Source organism: Melanostigma gelatinosum, assembly GCF_949748355.1.
Source record: "Melanostigma gelatinosum genome assembly, chromosome: 15".
Classification (NCBI taxonomy): domain Eukaryota; kingdom Metazoa; phylum Chordata; class Actinopteri; order Perciformes; family Zoarcidae; genus Melanostigma; species Melanostigma gelatinosum.
This window is the reverse complement of record NC_136648.1, coordinates 5617439-5638201: the sequence shown is the minus strand read 5'-3', so window position 1 is coordinate 5638201 and position 20763 is coordinate 5617439. Positions and strand designations below refer to the sequence as shown.

General features: G+C 40.5%; 1 protein-coding gene across 1 annotated transcript in view; it reads left to right on the top strand.

The window, feature by feature from the left end:
* The window catches only part of st18 (ST18 C2H2C-type zinc finger transcription factor), a gene marked incomplete at both ends in the record, with an annotated part of 38301 nt that extends 22597 nt beyond the window's left edge, over positions 1 to 15704 (top strand). Inside the window, 19 exons of the mRNA XM_079284520.1 lie at positions 57 to 87; positions 280 to 467; positions 4070 to 4783; positions 5500 to 5634; positions 6507 to 6597; positions 6694 to 6786; positions 7350 to 7558; positions 7856 to 8055; positions 10012 to 10257; positions 11382 to 11494; positions 12048 to 12110; positions 12382 to 12450; positions 12696 to 12758; positions 13051 to 13131; positions 14502 to 14723; positions 14820 to 14962; positions 15076 to 15179; positions 15286 to 15432; positions 15564 to 15704. Coding sequence (XP_079140646.1) covers positions 57 to 87; positions 280 to 467; positions 4070 to 4783; positions 5500 to 5634; positions 6507 to 6597; positions 6694 to 6786; positions 7350 to 7558; positions 7856 to 8055; positions 10012 to 10257; positions 11382 to 11494; positions 12048 to 12110; positions 12382 to 12450; positions 12696 to 12758; positions 13051 to 13131; positions 14502 to 14723; positions 14820 to 14962; positions 15076 to 15179; positions 15286 to 15432; positions 15564 to 15704 — 3053 coding nt within the window. The remainder of the gene's footprint in view (positions 1 to 56; positions 88 to 279; positions 468 to 4069; positions 4784 to 5499; positions 5635 to 6506; positions 6598 to 6693; positions 6787 to 7349; positions 7559 to 7855; positions 8056 to 10011; positions 10258 to 11381; positions 11495 to 12047; positions 12111 to 12381; positions 12451 to 12695; positions 12759 to 13050; positions 13132 to 14501; positions 14724 to 14819; positions 14963 to 15075; positions 15180 to 15285; positions 15433 to 15563) is intronic.
* Between the last annotated feature and the right edge of the window lie 5059 nt (positions 15705 to 20763).

The following is a 20763-nucleotide window of genomic DNA, read 5'->3' as shown; positions in this document are numbered from 1 at the left end:
CGTGGAAATGTAAACACGACGTTTTATCGGTTCTTTTTTGGGCTTTTATTTCACAGGGCCGGCCGACTGCATCACCGAGACTCACAGGTGAAACTTCATGACGTGAATTTTCTCATCTTCATTCCAAAAAGGAAATACTTTCTGTCCCAGATCATTTATGCAATTTATTAAGAGGTTTTTTTTTTTTTTATTTCATAAAAGAAAGTCTCAAATTTTAATGGGTTTTTTTTCCTGTTGACCCTGATGTACCTTTTTGTCCGTTCCCCTCTACCCCTCCAGCCCATATGGGTCCATGGCGAGGAAGAGGAGTGCTCAGGAAGGGGTGCACGGCGCCCCCGTCAACAAGAGAAAGTCCCTGCTGATGAAGCCCCGCCACTACAGCCCCAGCGAGGCATGTGAAGAGGAGAGCGAGGACCTGGCACCGCCACAGGACAAAGAAGAGCTGAGGAACATTGACACTCCAGCAGGTAAACAGATGTCCTGTTGTTTTGTCTGTTTTGATGAACAATTGACGCTGAATTTTAAAATCCCATCTGTTGCATTCATATTTCCCTCCCTCTGCCATCAGCCAGCAGCCGCAGTCATTGTGCAGTGGAAGTGAAAGACGACACTGCTGGGTCCACATTAGTTGTGTCTCACGTCCACAAATTGAAGTTTTGACAGCTGATCTGCCATGATATTTTTGGCGTGGCTTTACCCTCTTTTGATGAGGCCAGATTTCAGACCCCTCATCTGTCCTTTTTCAAAAGCCGGTCCAAAACCCATTGAATCCATAGAATGAGCCACTGAATGGGGGAAGTGCACCGGTTCACTTTGATTTAAATTAAACTTCCTCCGTTTCGTTGAAACCGAATTAACACTGAAGTCGCCTATTGTGAAAAACAAATGAGGCGTCAACATTGCTTGGCGTATGTTTTAATGTTCAACCGTTTTTGTTTTTACTCGGCCACAAAAAAAACCAAAAAAAAAAAAAACCAGTTACAAATTGTTTGCTTTCACTTATGCCACTCTCCAGCGAGCGAAAATGTTTTCTTTTTTCCTAATGAATCAAATTTTGTGCATTTTGGCAACAGTGTTTGTGGCGTAGATGTGCATTCTCGCCCACTATAATCTGCACTGATTTGGTATATTTTTAACGATGTAACTAAGCAACAAACGTAATTGTCCCTTTCAAAAGCTTTTGTTAGGCCCTCTAACACAGTCTAATACATAATTAGGCATAATGTCTACCGCTCATTATAGTACACGCGTGTGTAGTTAAATGGACCAGGAGAGTAGCTCACTGAATTGTGTGGATTCATTGGAAATGGAATGTATTTGTTTCCTGGGTTCATATTACATTACAATTATCGAAGTAATTCACTGAGCATCATCAGTTTTTCCTTTTGTTGTGGATTCTAGATACTTTTTCTATTCATCATCCAGAGTTGATTGACAGCTGTATTTCCTTATTTGAACCTGATATTCAGTGGAGCAGCTTTAAAACTAAATGCTGGCAGAATAAACAGAAGGAGTCTGAAGAGTGTCAAATGAACATGTGTATTGATAAACAATTGCAGAACATATTTTGCTGTTATTGTCAGATTTGGGGGCTATTTTCTGCGATAAAATTGGACAAGTGGACTGGAGGCAGGAAGATTTTTTTTGTTGTTGTTGTTGCTGTGGGAAGCTGGTTATATCTGCATTTTAAGAAAAAAGGGAGAAAAATAAGCCTCTCGTTTGGTCGAGCCACACTGCGTTCAACTCCAGCCAACTGCAGCCCTGCTGCAGAGTGCTGGTAATGGCTATTCTGGAGTACAAACTGTTCACCTGTTCCAACACACAAACCACCGGAGGGATCCAAGTTTTTTTCCTCCATCTCTTTCCTTTTTTCACCGCACTTCTGTGTCTCTGCGCTAGTATGCATGTGCATGTCTGTGTGTGTGTGTGTGTGTGTGTGTGTGTGTGTGTGTGTGTGTCTGTGTATGTGTGTGTATCTATAGGCCTGTGTGCTAGTGTACGCGGCTGTGTCAGGCCGTGCAGTCCATCTGGATGAAAAACAAAACCCTTGTTGCTCGACTCATAAATGTAAATACGTCCAACTGGCTTTAATTTTTCATTCAACAGGGTTTGTCTTCAAACACCTCTTTTCAAATATTTTCACAAACTGAATTTTTATATATATATATATATATATATATATATATATATATATATATATATATATATATATATATAGACAAAAAATAGTTTGTCTTTTTGTTATTAGTGCCACATATTTTGTTGAAGCTCTTTTGGCGAGGATTAAGTTCTCGTGCTGCTCCCACTAACAATAATGTATCCGTATCATCCTAAACATTGTGTGATCCGAGTCTCACCATCCATCAATCTATCCATCTTCTCAACCTATCGAATATCTGGTGTCCGGCCACTTAAGAGGATCTGGGTCCACAGTCCGGCGCCGAAAGTAAAAAGCCTCACAGTCCAAAGAGCCTTAACCGAGCATAAGTTTGAATGCTTTTGGAGGATCAAGAGAGATTTTGTTGAATCAATCCAGATGATAGCATTGTTCATCACTGACCATGACTTAATATAATCAGTGGTGTTAATAAAGTGTTGTTTCAGATGCACTTAGGATAACTCTAACCCTCTTTGTCCGTTCCACTGATCGGGCTTTCAGCGTCGCACAGTCTTGTGGCTTTCTGCGCCATGTGACCGGGATTTCTGGATTTATGCTAAAAGATAGACGGCCAAAAGGTCAAAGGCAAATTAAATATTTGAGAGCACTTAGCAAAATAAGCTGGAGAAAAGAGGTTGTGTGAAATGACCAATTAATGTGAAATTTAAGAAGAAATGCAGATATATTTCATTAATCTGCAATAATGCTGCTATACATGCATCACATGTACCCTAACCCACACCCACAAGGATTTCAAAACTCAAAAGTCAAGAACGTATAATGAGTCATCTTCCAAAAATAGATACTTGACATTAGAAACAATCAATTAAATGATCTAATTATTTCCTGCAGCATTATGCGTTTTAATGGTCTATTATGGGTTGTTAATAATTTACTCTCAAATAACAAATTTAACTGAGCAACTTACTTAAAAACAGAGTTTAAAACATCTATAAAAAATAAAAAGCATCCTGTTTTTTTTTTTTTGCACACGGACTTATAAGTTAAATTAACTCGACATTTCTCTTAATTCTGACATTTAAAGCGATTTTTCAACCACTTCTTTCAAGCTTCTCTCAACTATTTTCTTAAGAAACAGCAGTTGAATTGGAGATACACACTCCTATGAAATTGAATGATCTAATCACTTGTATTTTTCATATCTTCACGTAGTAATGCCACTCATTGCTGCGGACACTTGTGACTTTATTGTTTTTTTTGTAACCAAAATCAGCCAGTTTTTAAGGTGTATAATTGGCTTCTCCTAAACCAAATCGTGCCGCTCAGACAGCAGCAGCTAACGTAGATTTCTCCCTTTCATCTTCATGTTTGTAGTTTCCTCCATCTGTGTTTTCAGGAATCCTCTTCACTTTCCTTGTTCACATCTCTAGAAACAACGATTTATGTGTTTTTTCTGTGCAGATGACAACATGTTGCTGCTTGCTTTGCACTTAAAACTACACATACTTAATGAAAAACAACTGATGTTCACTGTCCACGGCACAGTCAATCCTTCTGTAATCTTGTCCTAAATCTGTATTGGGCTGCTGCTCCAAGAAAACAATTGTGTTTCTCATCTCCAGGTTTCATGTTCAACGAGCAGACAGAAGAGTCATGTATGTTTTCTAAAATATGCTTGAGGAATTGCTTGGAAATCTTGCAGCCTTATGATTATCTTTTCTATTGCAACATGTGTTCCTGTAAATCCTCTAGGTTTGAAAAAACATGTTTTTCCTCAACATATTTGTAGAAAAGTAACAGAATCTAAAACCTTTAAAAAGGATTTAGAGAAGATTATCGTCGACATACAATTCTTATTATGTGTGTGATCGAGGGGCTTCAGAAGAACATGTTTGGTCCGTTAAGTCTTGAAAACACATCAAATAATAAAGAATTGTCTTGTTGTTTTAGATGGGAACTTGAGCGCAATCAATGGAGTTGCCTACAAAAATGGCTGCCACGACGCGGCTGCAAAGTCCAGCGATTCTCTCGGATGGTCAGAAATCACATCCGATGGCTCTCCGCAGTGTGAGCCGGACGCATCCGAGCCTCTGATGGACGAAGATGACGAGGAGCTCCTTAACAATGACAGAGAAGACCAAAGTCGAGACAGGATGAGCGGCACGTCGTCGCCACGGAGTCCGTACGAAGACATGAGGGAGGCTGAGTGGGAGCCTCTGTCTCTGTCTGCCAACTTGAACGGCTCCCACCGCAGCCCCTCCAGAGCCTCCGAAGACCTATCGGGCAGGAACGGCCACGTGAAAGAGGAGCCTCACTTAGTGTTGGGAGGTCCGATGAGTCGGGCGAGTATTCTCCAGGCTGAGGCTCTGAGATACAGGCCGCTCCCCGCGGAGGAGGACAGCGAGGGGGAGGCGGAGGTGGAGAGGCCGCCTCAGCTGGACGGCTGGGCTTTGGGCCTCCACGAAAGAGGCCTGGAAATGGGCAGAGGGAGGGTGAACTTCAGCCTGTTGGAGCAGGCCATAGCTCTGCAGACGGAGCAGAGGCAGGTCCTGCACCACGCCTACAGGGAGATGGACCGGTTCCTCATGGAGCAGATGACCAACGAGAGGAGGCACCACAGGATGATGGACATAGACAGCAGGCTCAACTATCATGGAGGAAAAGGTAAGAATGGAGGGAAAGACCCGCCATGTAAGACGATCTAAAGACAATCACAAAGGAGCCATCGGTTTTCACGAATGTACCTTCATCCGGCCGAAATCAGACAGACCACTTGTGATTTGGATGATTGGTCGCTCAAAAAAGCCCAAAAACATTAAAAGGAATAAAAGAAGCAAACACATGGGGGGGGGGGGGAAATCAGAGAGAGGAAATCCTCTTCAGTACTAAAACATTTTGGAACCAAGTGAAGTAATAAATGACTAAAATAAAGAAGAGCAACATTTTCTGATGGAATTGCTACTCCTCAGAATATGTGATTTTGATAGGAATCCACTGGATATTTAACCATGAGTCTTAAATCCTCCTAAAGTACCTCTCATGCTTCCCTCTGATTCTTCAAATCACTGCAGCTAAATGTGTAATCCCAGATGTAATCTTTCGATGGATGGGCATTAAGAAGTGAATGTTGAACTGCAGCCTCAACTAAAATGGCAGATTAAGAGATGCATTTTGTGAAAAAAAGTGTCTCGCTTTGCATGATATTTCAATCTGTCGACCAATGTATGCACACAATATGTATGCAGGAAAGTGCAAGTGCATTATGCGTCTATTTCACTTATTTCTACATTTCTTGATGGAACACGCGTACGGATTTGGTGCATTAAGGCAGCAGTACAGCGGTTGTATTACATCTATTTATTGTGAAATCTTGTCCGCAGATTCTCCACGCACAGATAAAAAGGACATAAAGTGTCCGACTCCTGGCTGCGACGGCACCGGTCACGTGACCGGCCTGTACCCGCACCACAGGAGTCTGTCTGGGTGTCCTCACAAAGTCAGAGTTCCTCCAGAGAGTAAGTCACACAAGCGCTTCTGTTTTTAAACAATGGATGATTTATACTTGTAAAAACTGCCAGTTGAAGGATTTATAATCTGTCACAGTAATTGAAATCCTCGTAGCACGAACCCAAAGACAAGAAAGAGCCGCTTACACATTTAGTTCAATTCAAAAGATGTGCATGAAACTTTTCAAATAAACTTAGGATTAAGGATGTCTTCTCCCTCTCTCTCTCCCTTAATGTGCTGTAATGTGTGAATATTGAATTCTTCTTCTTCTTCTTTTTACCCCTCGCATTGCCGATTGTCAAGTCATTTCAATATAACTCAACCAACATTCAACATTAAACAGCAATGTTACAAAAGGAACAGAAAAAGTAATTAACTTTTTCAAAAAAGCGCGTGCGCTTAGACTGGAGGCAGTATTTGCAAATCAAAGGGCTAGCTAACGCAGCATTCAAAAATAAATAGACAACTCCAACTAACTAATTGGAGAATGTGTACAGAAAAGAAGTTTCTAAGGATACAGAGCGGACCTTTAACGACGCGTTTGTTTTGAAGAATATAATCGGCTGTCTTGTTACGCTCCTCTTTGCACCAAGCTATTTACATTTCAGACACATTACAGCATTCCTCACAAAGCCTTTTGTTGTTTTTTTCCCGCTCCCGTTTCTGTTTCTGTAGGATCTTTACTCTATAGGCACTAATGTACCAACCAGTTACATAAACCATCATTTAAATAAGTGAAAATGTGTTTGTTTTCGTTCCAAAATGCTCTGTATATATATTTGTATTGAACATCCTATAATCTTCCAGCTTGATTCTGTCTTGTTGAATTATTTCGGGCTCTCTCTGAGCTTATCTCCCCTCTCTGTCCTCGTCCCCTCAGTCCTGGCCATGCATGAGAACGTCCTCAAGTGCCCTACACCCGGGTGCACAGGAAGAGGCCATGTCAACAGCAACCGTAGCACCCACCGGAGGTACGTCCACAGCGGAAAAGCCATTAGAAATCGGCCCCCTGTTCATAGACCAGTTACGGTATTGGGCTAATGTGTTTGATTTCCTCCCCGGCCCAGTCTCTCAGGATGCCCCATCGCCGCCGCCGTGAAAGTCTCCAAACCTCAGGACGAGAGCCTGAAAGGCAGACAAACACCCGACCGCTCACCGAGGTACAGCGCACTGCCGGATAACGCTGGGGCATTTTTCCACTGCTATCAATGTGGTCACATGTGCAGGACGATAATTACAACGAGCGGCCAGAAATCATATTCAGCTCTGGAGTGGACTGAAGTCGTAAAAGCGGAACTGAGGTTATGCAGAGAAGTGATAAACACTATTATTGTGGAGGGGAGTGCGGGATATTTTTATTCACTGATCCCAGCAGAACGAACGGTCTATTTTGAGCTTTCCAAGCAGACATAAGCAATGGTTGCTGGTCCTGTGAGTTCCTCTCTATTAGAGATGATAAAAGAGCAGAACTCTTTGTTCCCTGTGGATATATCATGGGCAGGATGCCCACTCCTACTATATTAATTAGTCCGGCAACCTGGCTGTGGATCTACAACACACACCAGATCCCAGACTATGTACAAAAGCACTGGCATCCCTGAATGGTTCAAAAACAACGTCTTTACTTAACTGCTTAATAAGAGCTTATTGGGCACTTGTTATTTCACAAGGTTCGCACAATAAAATTAAGTCTCTCCCCCCCCCCCAATTTGTCTCCTGGTAGAGCCATCGGCTTGATGAAGAAGTTCGAGATGAACCAGTTGAACTACAGGCTCTCTCATCCAGTAGCAGCCTTGAAAACGAGCCTCACAAAAGACATGGACAAGTACAGCCGAATCCGCTTTGATTACGCCAGCTTTGATGCGCAGGTCTTCGGCAAACAGCCTCTGATGGGGACCAACCAGGACCAGGAAATGCCACATTTCCCCGATTGTAAGTTTCACCGATTTTATTTGCGGCAAAAAGAAAAAAGAGAAGCTATTTGTTAACATGGTACTGAGGGTGAATACATTTTTTGTCACATCTTTTATGTATGTAGCCTTTGTTTTAAATCACATATCTACATGCAAATGTGAAGTTTGTCACGTTTTAACGGATTGCATCTCTTGTTTTGTATCAGTGGTTGTTATAAATCAACCTGCAGCATGTTTTCCGTGTGCCATCAAGTTGAGATAGTAACACCCGGTGTCTCTGTGGAACTCTAATACTGGCTAATTATTTGTCTTTTAGCGCCTCAGCAGTATCATGCCTTCCTCGGCGCTCCAGGTGGCGGCTTGCCCACCTCTGGTCAGCACAGCCCGCCGAGTCAGTTCAGAAAAGACGACGGCCTCCAGGCCGCGGCAGCGACAGCCGCCATCCTTAACCTCTCCACCCGCTACCGGAAGAACATGGAGGCCGTCGCCGGCCGGCCCTTGGCAACCTCCACAAAGGTAATCAAATTAGACCACTTGGAAAGGTATTTAATGTGGTCATTTTAAAAAGGAACTCTGATTTGTGTATAAAAAGGGACGACATCAAAAGACAGAATTTGGCAAAGGGAGCGTGGCGCTCTGGTGGCAGACACACAAGGAGTTTGCTTCTCCATGAAGGCTTTAATGTACACAAATGAATAGTTCTGTAATCGCATCAAAAAGAAGAAATACAATCAGCCTTCTCTACCAATTACAACTACTCGTCAATTTTTTGAATAAAACATGTGGTACTGTATTTTGTTTCGACATCAGCTGGCATGTAAAAACCCTGAACTGTTGTCTGAAACTGCTTCTTGCCCGCTGCAGATGGCAGAGGATATTTTGCTTCGTGACATGATCCAGGATAGGCTGTGTGTCTACACCAGACAGCATTTAAAAGCATCTCCATGGATTAAGCCAATCAGCTGAAGGAGTTAACATCTGAAAAGTTGAATTCGCACAAATTCCAAACTCTTCTTGGAAGTGTTCGCGGCTCCAAAATCTCTTCTGCTGTCGCTAAATCTCCGACGCGGCATTGTGTTCGGCTTTTTCCAAACTTCATGATTAATACTGATCGCATTCTGTGGGTTACATACGTGCACGCTGTACTGTAGATGATTCAAGGTTTCCACACCTACACAGCACAGATCCCTGTCTCCCAGCTTGTTGAGCTGAGAATGTGGCCCCGTACCAGGTACCAGCCCACTGAATGAATAAAACAGTGTTAGCAAGTTCATCATCTGTTCTCATTTACAGCTTAGTTGTCTTGGAGAGACGTACAAAATAAAGAACAGCTTTCCAGTCTGAAAAAAAGGGGCCATATTTAGAGTGTTATATGTCGTCGGATGCTTTAACTTATCTGCATATGTATATTATGTGCTGAGATGTATCGCACACAAAAAGCACCACGTAGCTGGCCTTTAAAGTGTGAATACAAGCGGTTTCTTTTTACTTATTTAAATATCTGAGACGCTGAAATCATAAATGAAATCAATAAAAGAAAAAAAATTGTCCTGGGTTTAAGTTTTTACTTAAAAACTACATTCAAATCTTAATGAATCACAACAAATGTTGCACATCCTTTAGTTTTACTCTGGTGTCATTTTGCTGAGGTGCACACACATCATCCAGTGGCTGGATAATTTCAGTGGACAGCCACATCCAATGTTCATGCAAATCATCCCCTTTAATTAATTTGAAAAGCTCCCTTTTGTTTCAAAAAATAATAAATAATGATGTATAGGGTTTAATGGAACATATGCGTTGAATAATTGGTTTCATTTATGGAAACGGATTTCAGCATTTAACGAGGTAAAACTTTTAATACCATAAAAACAGCCATAAGTCATCATGCTCCTGCGTTTCAGCACAAAAACGACAAACACATCTGTCAGCGGGGAAACTTATGCCACATTAAGCTTTTTAATTTTTGCTATAATAATGATGACCTAAAACCAGCAACCTCCACCCCCCCCCCCCCCCCCCCCCCAGCTGCCATCATGGTTGTGTGTCCTAGAAAACAGATGACACAGCTGTCACTGAAAAACTACACACCAGTGTTCAGCAGAATTAACGCTGGCTTAGTTTGGTACTTTGTCTGGTGTGAGATAACCACTGCATGTATGATTTAAATACGTTTGCTTGCTCTGCGTTTCAAGTCGTTTCTTAAAGAGAAATGTTGTTGGGTTCAAGTATACCATATCGCTGCTGTCATATTAATTAGACAACGCGCGGTTTTATTTACATTCCCTTTTAGTGTAATTAGAAAATAGCTTCTATTTTTATCCCGATTCATTTGCTTTCTTCGGTTACTGTAGCACGCTCTGCAGTGATATGCGAGGCATGCTTTGTTCATTGTACCCTTCTTCTATACAGCACGTTGTTGCTGGTATTAATGTGATTAAATGTTGAGGGTTGAACGTCTTTGCCCTTTAGGACATGCTCATAGAGGTGGATGAAAATGGCACCCTGGACTTGAGCATGAAGAAGTGCAAGGACAATGTGAAAGCCCCGACAAAACCCCCTTTGGACGACCCGCTGTCCCTTTCTGAGGCCGCTGTGGCCAAAGGCGGGAGCGTGCTCATCAGCCCCGCCTTCTACCAGCCGCTGTGTGAGAGAGACAGCTGGGACGGCCCCATCCCGGTCAACTTCAGCAAAGCTCACGCGTTACAGGACGCAGAGGTACAAAAAACAACACGACCACTGACACTTTGGTTGTGATCTAAAAATGTCAGATGTGCAGTAAGTGCAAGAGAACAGTGAGTTATCGTGTCACCAAGCGAAGACAAGTCAGTTAAACAAAGCAGCACAGTAACAGACTACAAAGTAAAAGACTGAGAGAAAAGGTGGAGAATAAGGTTCATCGTTTTAAGAAGGTTTATTAACGCTGACGTTCTAAATTTCTCTTAAATGTTGAAATAATTTGGATTTTTCCATTTTCTATCTGTTCAGTTTAGCCGTGAAAATCATATTTTCTAGAAGTTTCCTCTAATACCTATCCCTTTACCCCTAAAATTGTTGCCAGATTACATAGTTCTTTCCAGGAACTTACTGTTTATTGTTCCCATTTCATTTCCAAAGATGATGGTTGAAGGCTTTGTCTCCTTGCCAACAGCGATTAAAGAATAGTTTTCAGTTCATTTATTTACCTTGTTGACCTAAAAGTTGTCGAATCTAGTCTGGAAATAGTAAAAGTAGTCAACTTCAGTCCAAAAATACTTGAATCCACCTAAAAAGTTTCGTAAGTGTCGAATGGGAAACCCCACCAGGTTACTGAATTCCCCATATTTTCCATTTTGTGACATTTTCTTAGACAAGGGACCATCTTCTCCTGTCAGATCTGTAAATCTAGAAAACAGGACTGGTCTCCACATATCATTCAAGTACCAGCATGAATATTAATCTGGGCTTTCCAGTTTCTCTCGTCTTTATTTCACCTTTGACCCCCATTTGTAGTGGTTATGATAAAGGAATAACCACATTTGACCTGCTTTTAGAAATCATGCCCAACATCTGGTGACTGCACAATCTTGTCTGTAGAAAAAAAGGAAATCCATACGTCATGGCCCGACCTCATGACGACTATGTGGATTAAGAATGACTTTGAATGGATGCATGGTTTACTAGAGTAGAAGTATCCTGAAGCATAATCGCGCTGTAACCCCCAGGGCTTGTGTTTTAAGAGTATTATACACTGCTTTTCATTAATTCTTCACTTTTAGGTCATCGTCGATCGGGTCGAGTTTTAGTTCAGGCAATGAAGGTCACGTTTTTTTTTTTTTTTTTTACTTTTTCTGTCTCACCAGGAGGATTACGATCACATCTCTGTCCTGGAGGACCAACACTACAATGTAGACGGCAGCATGATGAGCCCCAAAGCCAAGCTGCTATTACGAGACGCGAAGAAAGAGCTTCTGAGGTGCGTGACGTTAAAGAATGAAACCTCCCCACTCAGCCGGCTGTGCATAACGTGAGCTTCCCTTTTAGCTGGCAGATGGTCAGTATTAACGACACACCGTAACTTTGCTGAAGTGGGACCGTTTGTTACAAGTGGGCGCTGAGATACACGTCATTGTAACTGGTGTGTCTGCAGGTTCATGTGGAGCAGAAATGTATCTGTTTGAAAGTGAGTTGTCTCCCTGTATATCCCCGTACAAGCGTACAACTCTTGTAGTTAGAGTGCATGCTCTGCTGGGTCTCCTTTTGAGAATCACACCTCGAGAAAAAACTAAAAGTAGGATCCTCTAGTTTCTGCAGCACATCACTCCCCCCCCTTCAGTGACATTCAGAGACACCATTAAACCGAACGTTGAGCAACATAATAATAATTCTTCTACTAAACTTCCCCGCTGTACTAACTTTCCTCGATTTTTAATGCCCGTGAAAAAGGTTCTCAGCGTGAGAGAAAGATTCAGTTGGAGCTGTGGGAACCAAAGTAATCTGTGTATTTAATGCTTTGTGTTCTCCTGCAGCTGTCCGACCCCAGGCTGTGACGGCAGCGGCCACGTGACGGGGAATTATGCATCACATCGGAGGTACCGTAAACAATTACGTCCTCATTAGCAGCAGATATATGGACAAAGGGGGAAACGGTGCTGATTGTTTATTTGCGTTGACACAGTTGCTGGCAGAGTTAAGATTTCAAATGTCAACTTTCTTAAAAACATGCTGACACGAGAAAGCTTTCTCGTCAAGAGGAGGTGGAATTGTGTGTGAGAATGCTTTGAGACATTGTATTAAGATGATTTAATTCCGCTGTGATCAAAGAGTGCATTAAAGTGACTGTTAGCTCTTTATCCTCTCCAGTGTGTCTGGATGTCCCCTGGCTGACAAAACACTCAAATCACTGATGGCAGCCAACTCTCAGGAACTAAAGTATGTGTTTGGGAAAACTGTTATTGTTGCTAAAGGATTTTTGCACATTGAACTCGGCAGCCTGTTTTGGGTCAACGCTTTCCCTTCCTTTATTTTCCCCTTCTCCTTCCACGCCAAGCATGATTTCCATGCACTCCGCATGTTGGCTTTTGTACTACTTTCCTGCACATTAGCACGAACCCGCCGCTCTGCTCGCAGTCTTTTGCTGTAAAAAGCACCTGGTCTCTGTGTCTCTCAACCTGCAGGTGCCCAACACCTGGTTGTGATGGATCTGGACACGTGACTGGGAACTATGCTTCGCACAGAAGGTAGCAGAGACAAATCAACGCAACTGAGCATGAAATACATTTGTCAGATGCATGACATTCAGACAGATGGTGAAAGTCTCACTTTATGCCGCAAACATGCTGCACTTTTCGAATTCTTGTTTTTGTTGATATTTTTTGGCTGCCGATATCTCCAGCGAATAGACATTTCACTGTGTAGATTTACACCTTTAGATTCCAGACCTCATAGCGGCCTGTAACTACTTAGATTTTATTTTTTACTCTCAAATAGATTTCCTCCATGTTAACCCATACTGTCGGCAATCATTTTTAGCTTGTCAGGATGTCCACGTGCCAGAAAGGGAGGTTTGAAGCTCACACCAAACAAGGATGACAAAGATGAGCAAGAGCTTAAGTAAGAGATTTTTTTTCCCCTCATCCCATGCTGTCATTTTTTTTCTTTTTCCTTTTTTGTTTAAAAAAAAATAAATAAAAAGATAAAACATTGTGTAAATGCGTCATGCTTTTGTGCCCCGGGGCATTATACCTGGAGGCCATTAAGTTAAACAAAGAAAATAATACTTCGCTTGTCGTAACATGAGTGAATTATTTTCTAAGGATTAGCAGTGTGTTTTTGTGGGATTTTTTTTCAGGGTTTTGTATTTTTTCCTATTTTCTGAATGGAATATCTGGCTTATTACTCTCCACTGAGTGCTTTCTTCATAATTATAGTATATTAAGAAAACGTCGAATTGCCCGCTCCGATGGCATCGCACTCATTTGCAGCTTAATCATTGTCTGTGAAAGTGTTATTGCAAAAAAAATAATGTAATTGATTTGCAGTTCAAATCCAAAAGTCAGAAATATGAGCCCTTGTTTACTTGTACATCTGGACACAGATTTTTTTCTTTTTAATTACTAATGCAAGGCCATGAGCTTAGGAATTAGACTGGAATAGATCTCATACACATTAAGAGAGAAAGGGAGAGAAAAGGAGAGAAAAGGGGGGAGGGTAGCAAATGTCCCTAGATTATTGTAAACAGTGGGCCATATGGCATGCCTCCATTGTCCTGATGCCTTGTATCAAGCTACCTACCTGTAGTAGATGTAAGTAATGGCACCGGTGTTGTTTTGTCCTCTAAGTGCTGCTGCTGTCGAGTAACGAAATGCTGAAACAGGCTTTTTGCAGCAGCACTCTGCAGCATGTGTGCCATTTGTATCATCTCAGGTGACCTTTCACCTTTATCAATAAGGGAAAGGGTTCACCACCTCCAAATTACATTCTTTCGCATGAGGGGATACATGACAATTATCTGTAATTCATGTCACTCCATTACTGACCCGCAGGAAGAAAAAAAAAAAAAAACAGGCCTGGAAATGCAACTGACAAACTCTGAATGATATTCAGCGTGACTTGTGCTTTTGTTTTCAAGCGCAAACATCAGCAACCTCCGAACGCACGAGCTGAACACAGCGGCCGTTCTCACTCAAGTTTTAGTGGATTAGTAACTACTAGTTGATGCGATTGTTTTTGTTTTGGCGACTTCATTTTTAATCAGCATTTGGCTGGATTAATCAACTTAATGGTTAACAAATCTTCCGGTCTAGTTGTTGAAACAGTTTTTTTTTTAGTTTTTTTTTAAATTAATGATGTGGTTGTTATTTTACGAGCAGCTAAATGTCTTTGTTTTCTCTGCAGCATAGGAATGTTATTTAATGCAGGTTGGTTACATTTTCCCTGTGTGAGTCAGCAGTGTTTACAACATGTATGGGTTTCTCTGGTAGGTGTCCAGTAATGGGATGTGACGGACAGGGCCATATATCAGGAAAATACACATCCCATCGCAGCGCGGGCAGTTGTCCACTCGCTGCCAAAAGACAGAAGGAGTCGTCCATCAACGGGCTGCCCTTTGCCTGGAAGGCCAATAAACAGGAACTGCCCCATTGTCCCTTGCCTGGCTGCAATGGCCTTGGACATGCCAATAATGTGTTTGCCACTCACAGAAGGTGAGGTCGCCTGTCCTCCATTTTATCTCTAAACAACACTGCTGGTCGACATGTTGCATTCTCAACTCTCATTCACAATCTCTCTTCATGCTGAAGTTTTGTGACATTCTCCCACCTAAAAACTGTCCTTTATGACCTGCTGGACCACAGCTTGTCGGGTTGCCCACTGAACGCACAGAGTATCAAGAAAAAGCACTCGGAGGAGGAGATGATGACCATCAAACTGAAAACCAGCAGTGGTAAGATACCCTGACATGCCGTGTGGTATTTTGCAGTTACGTGTATCTTGGCAAAGAAAATACCAATGTTTTCAGTTTGAACATGACGAATGAGACGATATTCTCCAACTCAGGTGTTGAAAACAAAGAAGATATTCAACATTTGGATCATGAAATTAAGGAACTGAATGAATCCAACATGAAAATAGAAGCAGATATGATGCAACTTCAAACGCAGGTAAATATCTACTCTGACAAGTTTATTTGAAAAATTCGCTGAATTTGATGAATTCTTTATAATTGTTTTGTGTGTGTGTGTGTGTGTGTTTTTTTGTACCCGAAAGCAGATCTCGTCGATGGAATGTAACCTGAGGACGATTGAAGAGGAGAACAAGATGATCGAACAGCACAACGACAGCCTTCTGAAGGAGCTCGCACGCCTTAGCCAAGCTCTCATTAACAGTCTAACAGACATTCAGCTGCCTCAAATGGTACAGTACGCCTCGACCACAGACTCCACTACAACTCACCACGTCTAACGTGGAAGAAATACCATTTTCTGTGAATTGTCATTTTCTGCTGTGCTTGCTTTCACTAACAGTCAAACATGTTTTTGTTGCAGGGACCCATCAGTGAGCATAATTTTGAAGCCTATGTGAACACATTAACTGATATGTACAACAACTCGGAGCATGAATACTCTCCAGAGTGCAAGGCCCTCTTGGATAATATCAAACAGGCGATTAAGGGCATCCATGTTTAAGCTGCAGAGCCACCAAGAGGTTTCTCTGACTTGGGATGATGGCACTAGATAGCTCTATTTGACTGAAGAGCGATGGCTTGGCTGCATGTACAAGACGAGGCTTTTGGAAATGTGTTTCCCGGTAAATACACTGCACTGAGAAAAAGTACCAGCCAGATTTGTAATGCTTTTACTGTTTCTGCATTCACTTGATATGTTTATCTTGGTGAGATTTTTACCCCTCTTGCACTTAATTATTTTGTATGGTTTGCTTGATTTTAATCTGTATCTGTTCATGTCATTCTTATATTATCGCTATTTATTATTATTATTATTATTATTATATTTGTTCATCAGTATATTTATTTCCTCGATTTTTATTTATTCCTTGAATTGTAAATGCTTGATAATTAAGAAATATGTTTGACTTTCTGCACATTGTAAATTTACATAGAAGCACATTCCAATTTCATGGCATACTTTCGCCATCTAGTGTTGAAAAACTTATATTATTATTATTATGATTATTAAACCATAAGTTGGATCTCCCTTCAAAGTAAAAACCTACCAAAACGACTAAGAATCAATATTTTTAAGCATTGCTTTTGCTTTCTTTATTGGAAACTGAATGTATGGTGAGACAAAGTGAACACTGAGATGAAAAAAAAAAATGCAATGCAACTGTACTGTACCTTTTCCTTCTTAAACCAATAGCAGCTGAATGCAACCAGGAAGTGACACTGAGCAGAAATGCAACATCATTCGGTGAACTGAATGCCAAGATTCTGCTTTGCATAGAAGAAGAGTGCAACACAAATCAAAAATCCACTTTGTCAAGATGTCTTTTTTTAAATATAGATATTAAACTGCCTTCTGTGCACACACGTTGGAGTGTGCATGTAGTATGTGCCTAAATGTATATGAATCCATAAAAGTATACGAGTACTATGTTTTGTGGTAGGACAGTATTACGTGGATGGTGTCTAATTTATTATACAGTACAATTATTTTCATAGGAGGAAACGTTCCTGATGACTGTTTGAATACCGTTGTCTCAGTAGCTGTAATCTCAGAGGCAGGTTATGAAATATCACGACTGAGATTGAAAAGTCTGGTGTTTGTTTTACCTTTCGCTCGCATGGAGAGGGAAAAAAAGGGAAGGAATGAATAAAAAAAAAATAAAAACATATATTCCTGTTTGATCTTAAACTGCTTACAAGCCTTAACACTTCAACCAGTCTTACAGTTTGAATATTCTTGTAACGCTTGGGGCAGATTTGAAGCGTAGCTATTTCAGAAACAGAGCTGTCTATACCAACACAACTCGCATTTTGGTTTCAATCATTAAATGCAACAACAAAATGAAAAAAAAAAAATGAAAACACAAGACAAACGGTCGTTATTGGCATCAATTGCACTTTTGTATCCAATTGTTTTGTATTTTTAGTTCAACGTACTGCCCTTGGGTCCAACAGAAAGAGGGACATGTGTTGCATCACTGTTCTATACAGTGCGTGTCTCAGTTTTACATGAAAAATGACCCAGTAATTCATTTGAGCAATACATTTTTCATTTCTGCAAAAAGAAGTCAAAGAAATGTAGCCGAGGACAATTCGAAGAGAAAAAAAAATGTAACAGCAAAAGAGCCAAATTACAGAAAAATAAGACCCTTGTATCCAAAAACTCAATGTTTTAAAGAGTTTTGATCTTTAAAAAAAAAAATGGAATCAAATTCTTTAAACCTAGCAATCCTTTATTTATCATTTTGTATATTTAATTCCTACACCACACATTGTTTGCTCAGGAAGTTTTGTGAATGATATTTATTTTTCCCTGTTAGTATTTGATGTTTTGTAATGTGAAATGCTTTTTTTGTGGAACGATATTAGTATGATATGAAATTGTATTGTATTTTCTTTTATTTTAAATTAAAATGTAATGCTTTTTTTCAGTTGAAGTAGTTTGTAAATTGAAAACTTCCTATTACTTTTACTATTTCATAATAAACAGATATGCGCTGTGTTGTACAGTTTGTGTATGGTAGAAATAAACTTTTCAAATGGTTGTGTGGTTTCTCAAAGTCTTAAGTAAGGTCTCACATTTCCTTATGCATTTGCACCACCTGGTGGTGAATGCAGGGTACTACATCTAGAGGGACAGGGAGTGGTCGATGGAGTCCAGATACTAACAGCTGCTGGGGTTAGAAATCACAATAAAGGTTCAAGATGCCGGCCGTGTAACTAACGTCCCAGCGCAGGTCATCCATCTGTCTCACCTTCATCTGATCTCTCTACACTGACCGAAAAATACCTGAATAAATCAAAGTGCACACTACAATATTCAATTTACTCAGTTTAGGGCTGCAACAAATGATTATTGTCATTATCAGTTCATCTCCCAATAATTTTCCCAATTAATTAATTCATGTTTGGTCTATTAAATGTGAAGTCACAACTTCCTGACATCTTCTCATTACTTATTTTAGTCCAAAGCACAAATATATTTAGTTTACGAACACATAAGACAAAGAAAAGCAGTTCATAATTCAGAACTATGTTCGATCACTTTTACTTGACAAACAACATAAACATTCAATCAATGATAACAATAGTTGCTGATGAAATTTGTGTCAGTCGACTATTCGTTCCATTTCTAGCTTAGAGACTTTTCTTTAAGGGGAAACGAGTTTGGTCGCCCACGTAAAGTGACAGATAACAGAAGAGACACGAGTCGGACAACTTAAGAGAAACACACCGAGACACAAACTCACAGATATTAAAAGAGGCGTGTAGCTCAGATGCCTGCTCGGCACTAAACATAATCGATAAATAACAGGCTGATCAAACTTGGCTCACCTGAAAACTGGAAGAATGAAAAGAAACAATAAATCCTAAATCATTAAAGCATAAAGTGCTGTTAAAAAACACAAACCATATAACTCAGGAAAAAGTATCAACCAAATGACCCTGAAACAACTCACGTTTAAGACTCATAAAACGACTAAAGAAGAGGATACTCCCTCAAACTGAAGTATGGTTTGAACTCCAACACCTTTTCTCATGAGTCAGAGTCAAACAGAGACGAGCGATGATGACAGACTGTATACATGTCAAGATGACTATAAATCTGTTTGCTGTACTGCTCACACTCAACACCAATATGAAAAATGATTTGAGTCATGCCACAGGGGCCCCGTTTCGCTCTAATGTATACGTGTGTGTGTGTGTGTGTGTGTGTGTGCAGACTGTGAGAGCGTTGGTGCAGATATATAGAGAAGCTCGACGTCCACAAACAAACTGACCTCAGCGAACCCTACTGTAGTCAACAATGTCTGGTTACATTTGTCTCATAATGCAGATGGCCACCAAATATTTGGTTTCATGGAAATAATATTGGAAGCAAGTGTGGCCAAATCCAGGATCTTGGTTTTGTGTGATTTTTAAAGTTGTATATTTCCATGAAGGCCTTAGCTCTGAGGACACTGAGGTCATGTCCTCACTCAGTACAGTAATGATCTGAGGAAGAGTTTACAGCATTACACAAGTTACACACTCGCATATCTATCTTTGTACTATTTTTGGGCAAAAAATACATTTAATAATTCTAACAAAATAAAAAAGCTGCTGTATCTCTCCACTAGTATTGCATTCTTATGTCCCTCCTGACTATATTTCTAAAATCCTGGCCCTGGTTTCATGTTCCACATACTTATGACGCTAAAACAGACCTTACTTGTAGCGGAGAAGCTGATCTTGATTAGTCAGCATCTTATGGCCCTGAGTGACACAACTCATGATCCTGACATACGAGTATAGGTCCAGTGTTCAACTGAACCCACATTAAAACAGAAACAGCAACATTGTGGTCACGTAGCTCAATACGTCTCTGTGTTACGCAATGAAAGCCCCCAAGGAGGAAGTCAACAGATTCTTCTCTTTCGAGAACAAAGCGCAGGAGAACGACAGCTCTTCACTGCAAATAAAATGAGTAAAAAAGATAAAAACGATATTTCTTACGATAAAAGAAAGTTTTTTTGTGACTCCAATATCTCCGTTACTGTTTTATTGCAATTAAAAAAAAAGACATTTAATTTTCTTGAAGTGACTGCATGTCTTCCTCTTAAAACAAGTCATCTATATTATTATCAAAGGACGAGGTGAAGCGAGGTTTCCCATCGTTTATTCCCACACAGGCCAGTGAAACCAGCTGCAGGCTAAATTTAAACGTTTCCTTTAGGGAGCTGTGAGGTTACACGGTGGGTGAAACTTTCCAGGAACCTTCAGATGTTGAACTCCCTCGTCAAAAGGAAATGAAAATGAACAGGCTTATCATGGGGATGTATTATTCCTGACCTATATTTCTTACTCCGTATGCTTTTAGTCAACCTTCATCTGCCGATAGATAGATACGGTCCTATCAGAGTCGCTTGTTGCAGCAGCACAAGGACAGATTTAATACAGATAGAGTGCAAATAGTCAGAGGTATTTCAAAATAAAATGCAACAGAAGTAGAAAATATAAACTATACAAGAGCACTGAAAGACAAACTCTGGGTGTGGTGTAATTAATAACAGAAGAGTCAGCATGGTATAATGTAAGTAAAACCAGATTAATTAATTGTATATTGTAGAATAAATCCTATAAATCAATCCAACAGAGATAACTTAAATACCTGAAAGAAGAGCATGAAGAACATAAAGTGCACCAAGTATCTCCAGATTATTCTCTCTCTGTAATGGATGTACTTTTCTTTGTAGTACAGTACACAAAAACAACATGATATATACGAACAAGGTAGAACTTTCATGCTTTCACTGCCTGATTGATTGATTAATCAAAGCTGCAATTGTATCTGTAGTAAAAACTAATAAGACTTGTGAACCCAAATAAAAACATCCCCCCATAAAGTGCATGTAAACAGAAGGCTACAGATTAAATAGATATATAGATACAATAGATATGAGCAACAGTGCTCCCTCTATCGACAACATTTAAACCACGTGACCTATGTTTACATCCTCTCAGCTGTGTCAGTCTTCTCCTTCACTTCGACACAACGGCTCTTCGTCACCAACTTACTT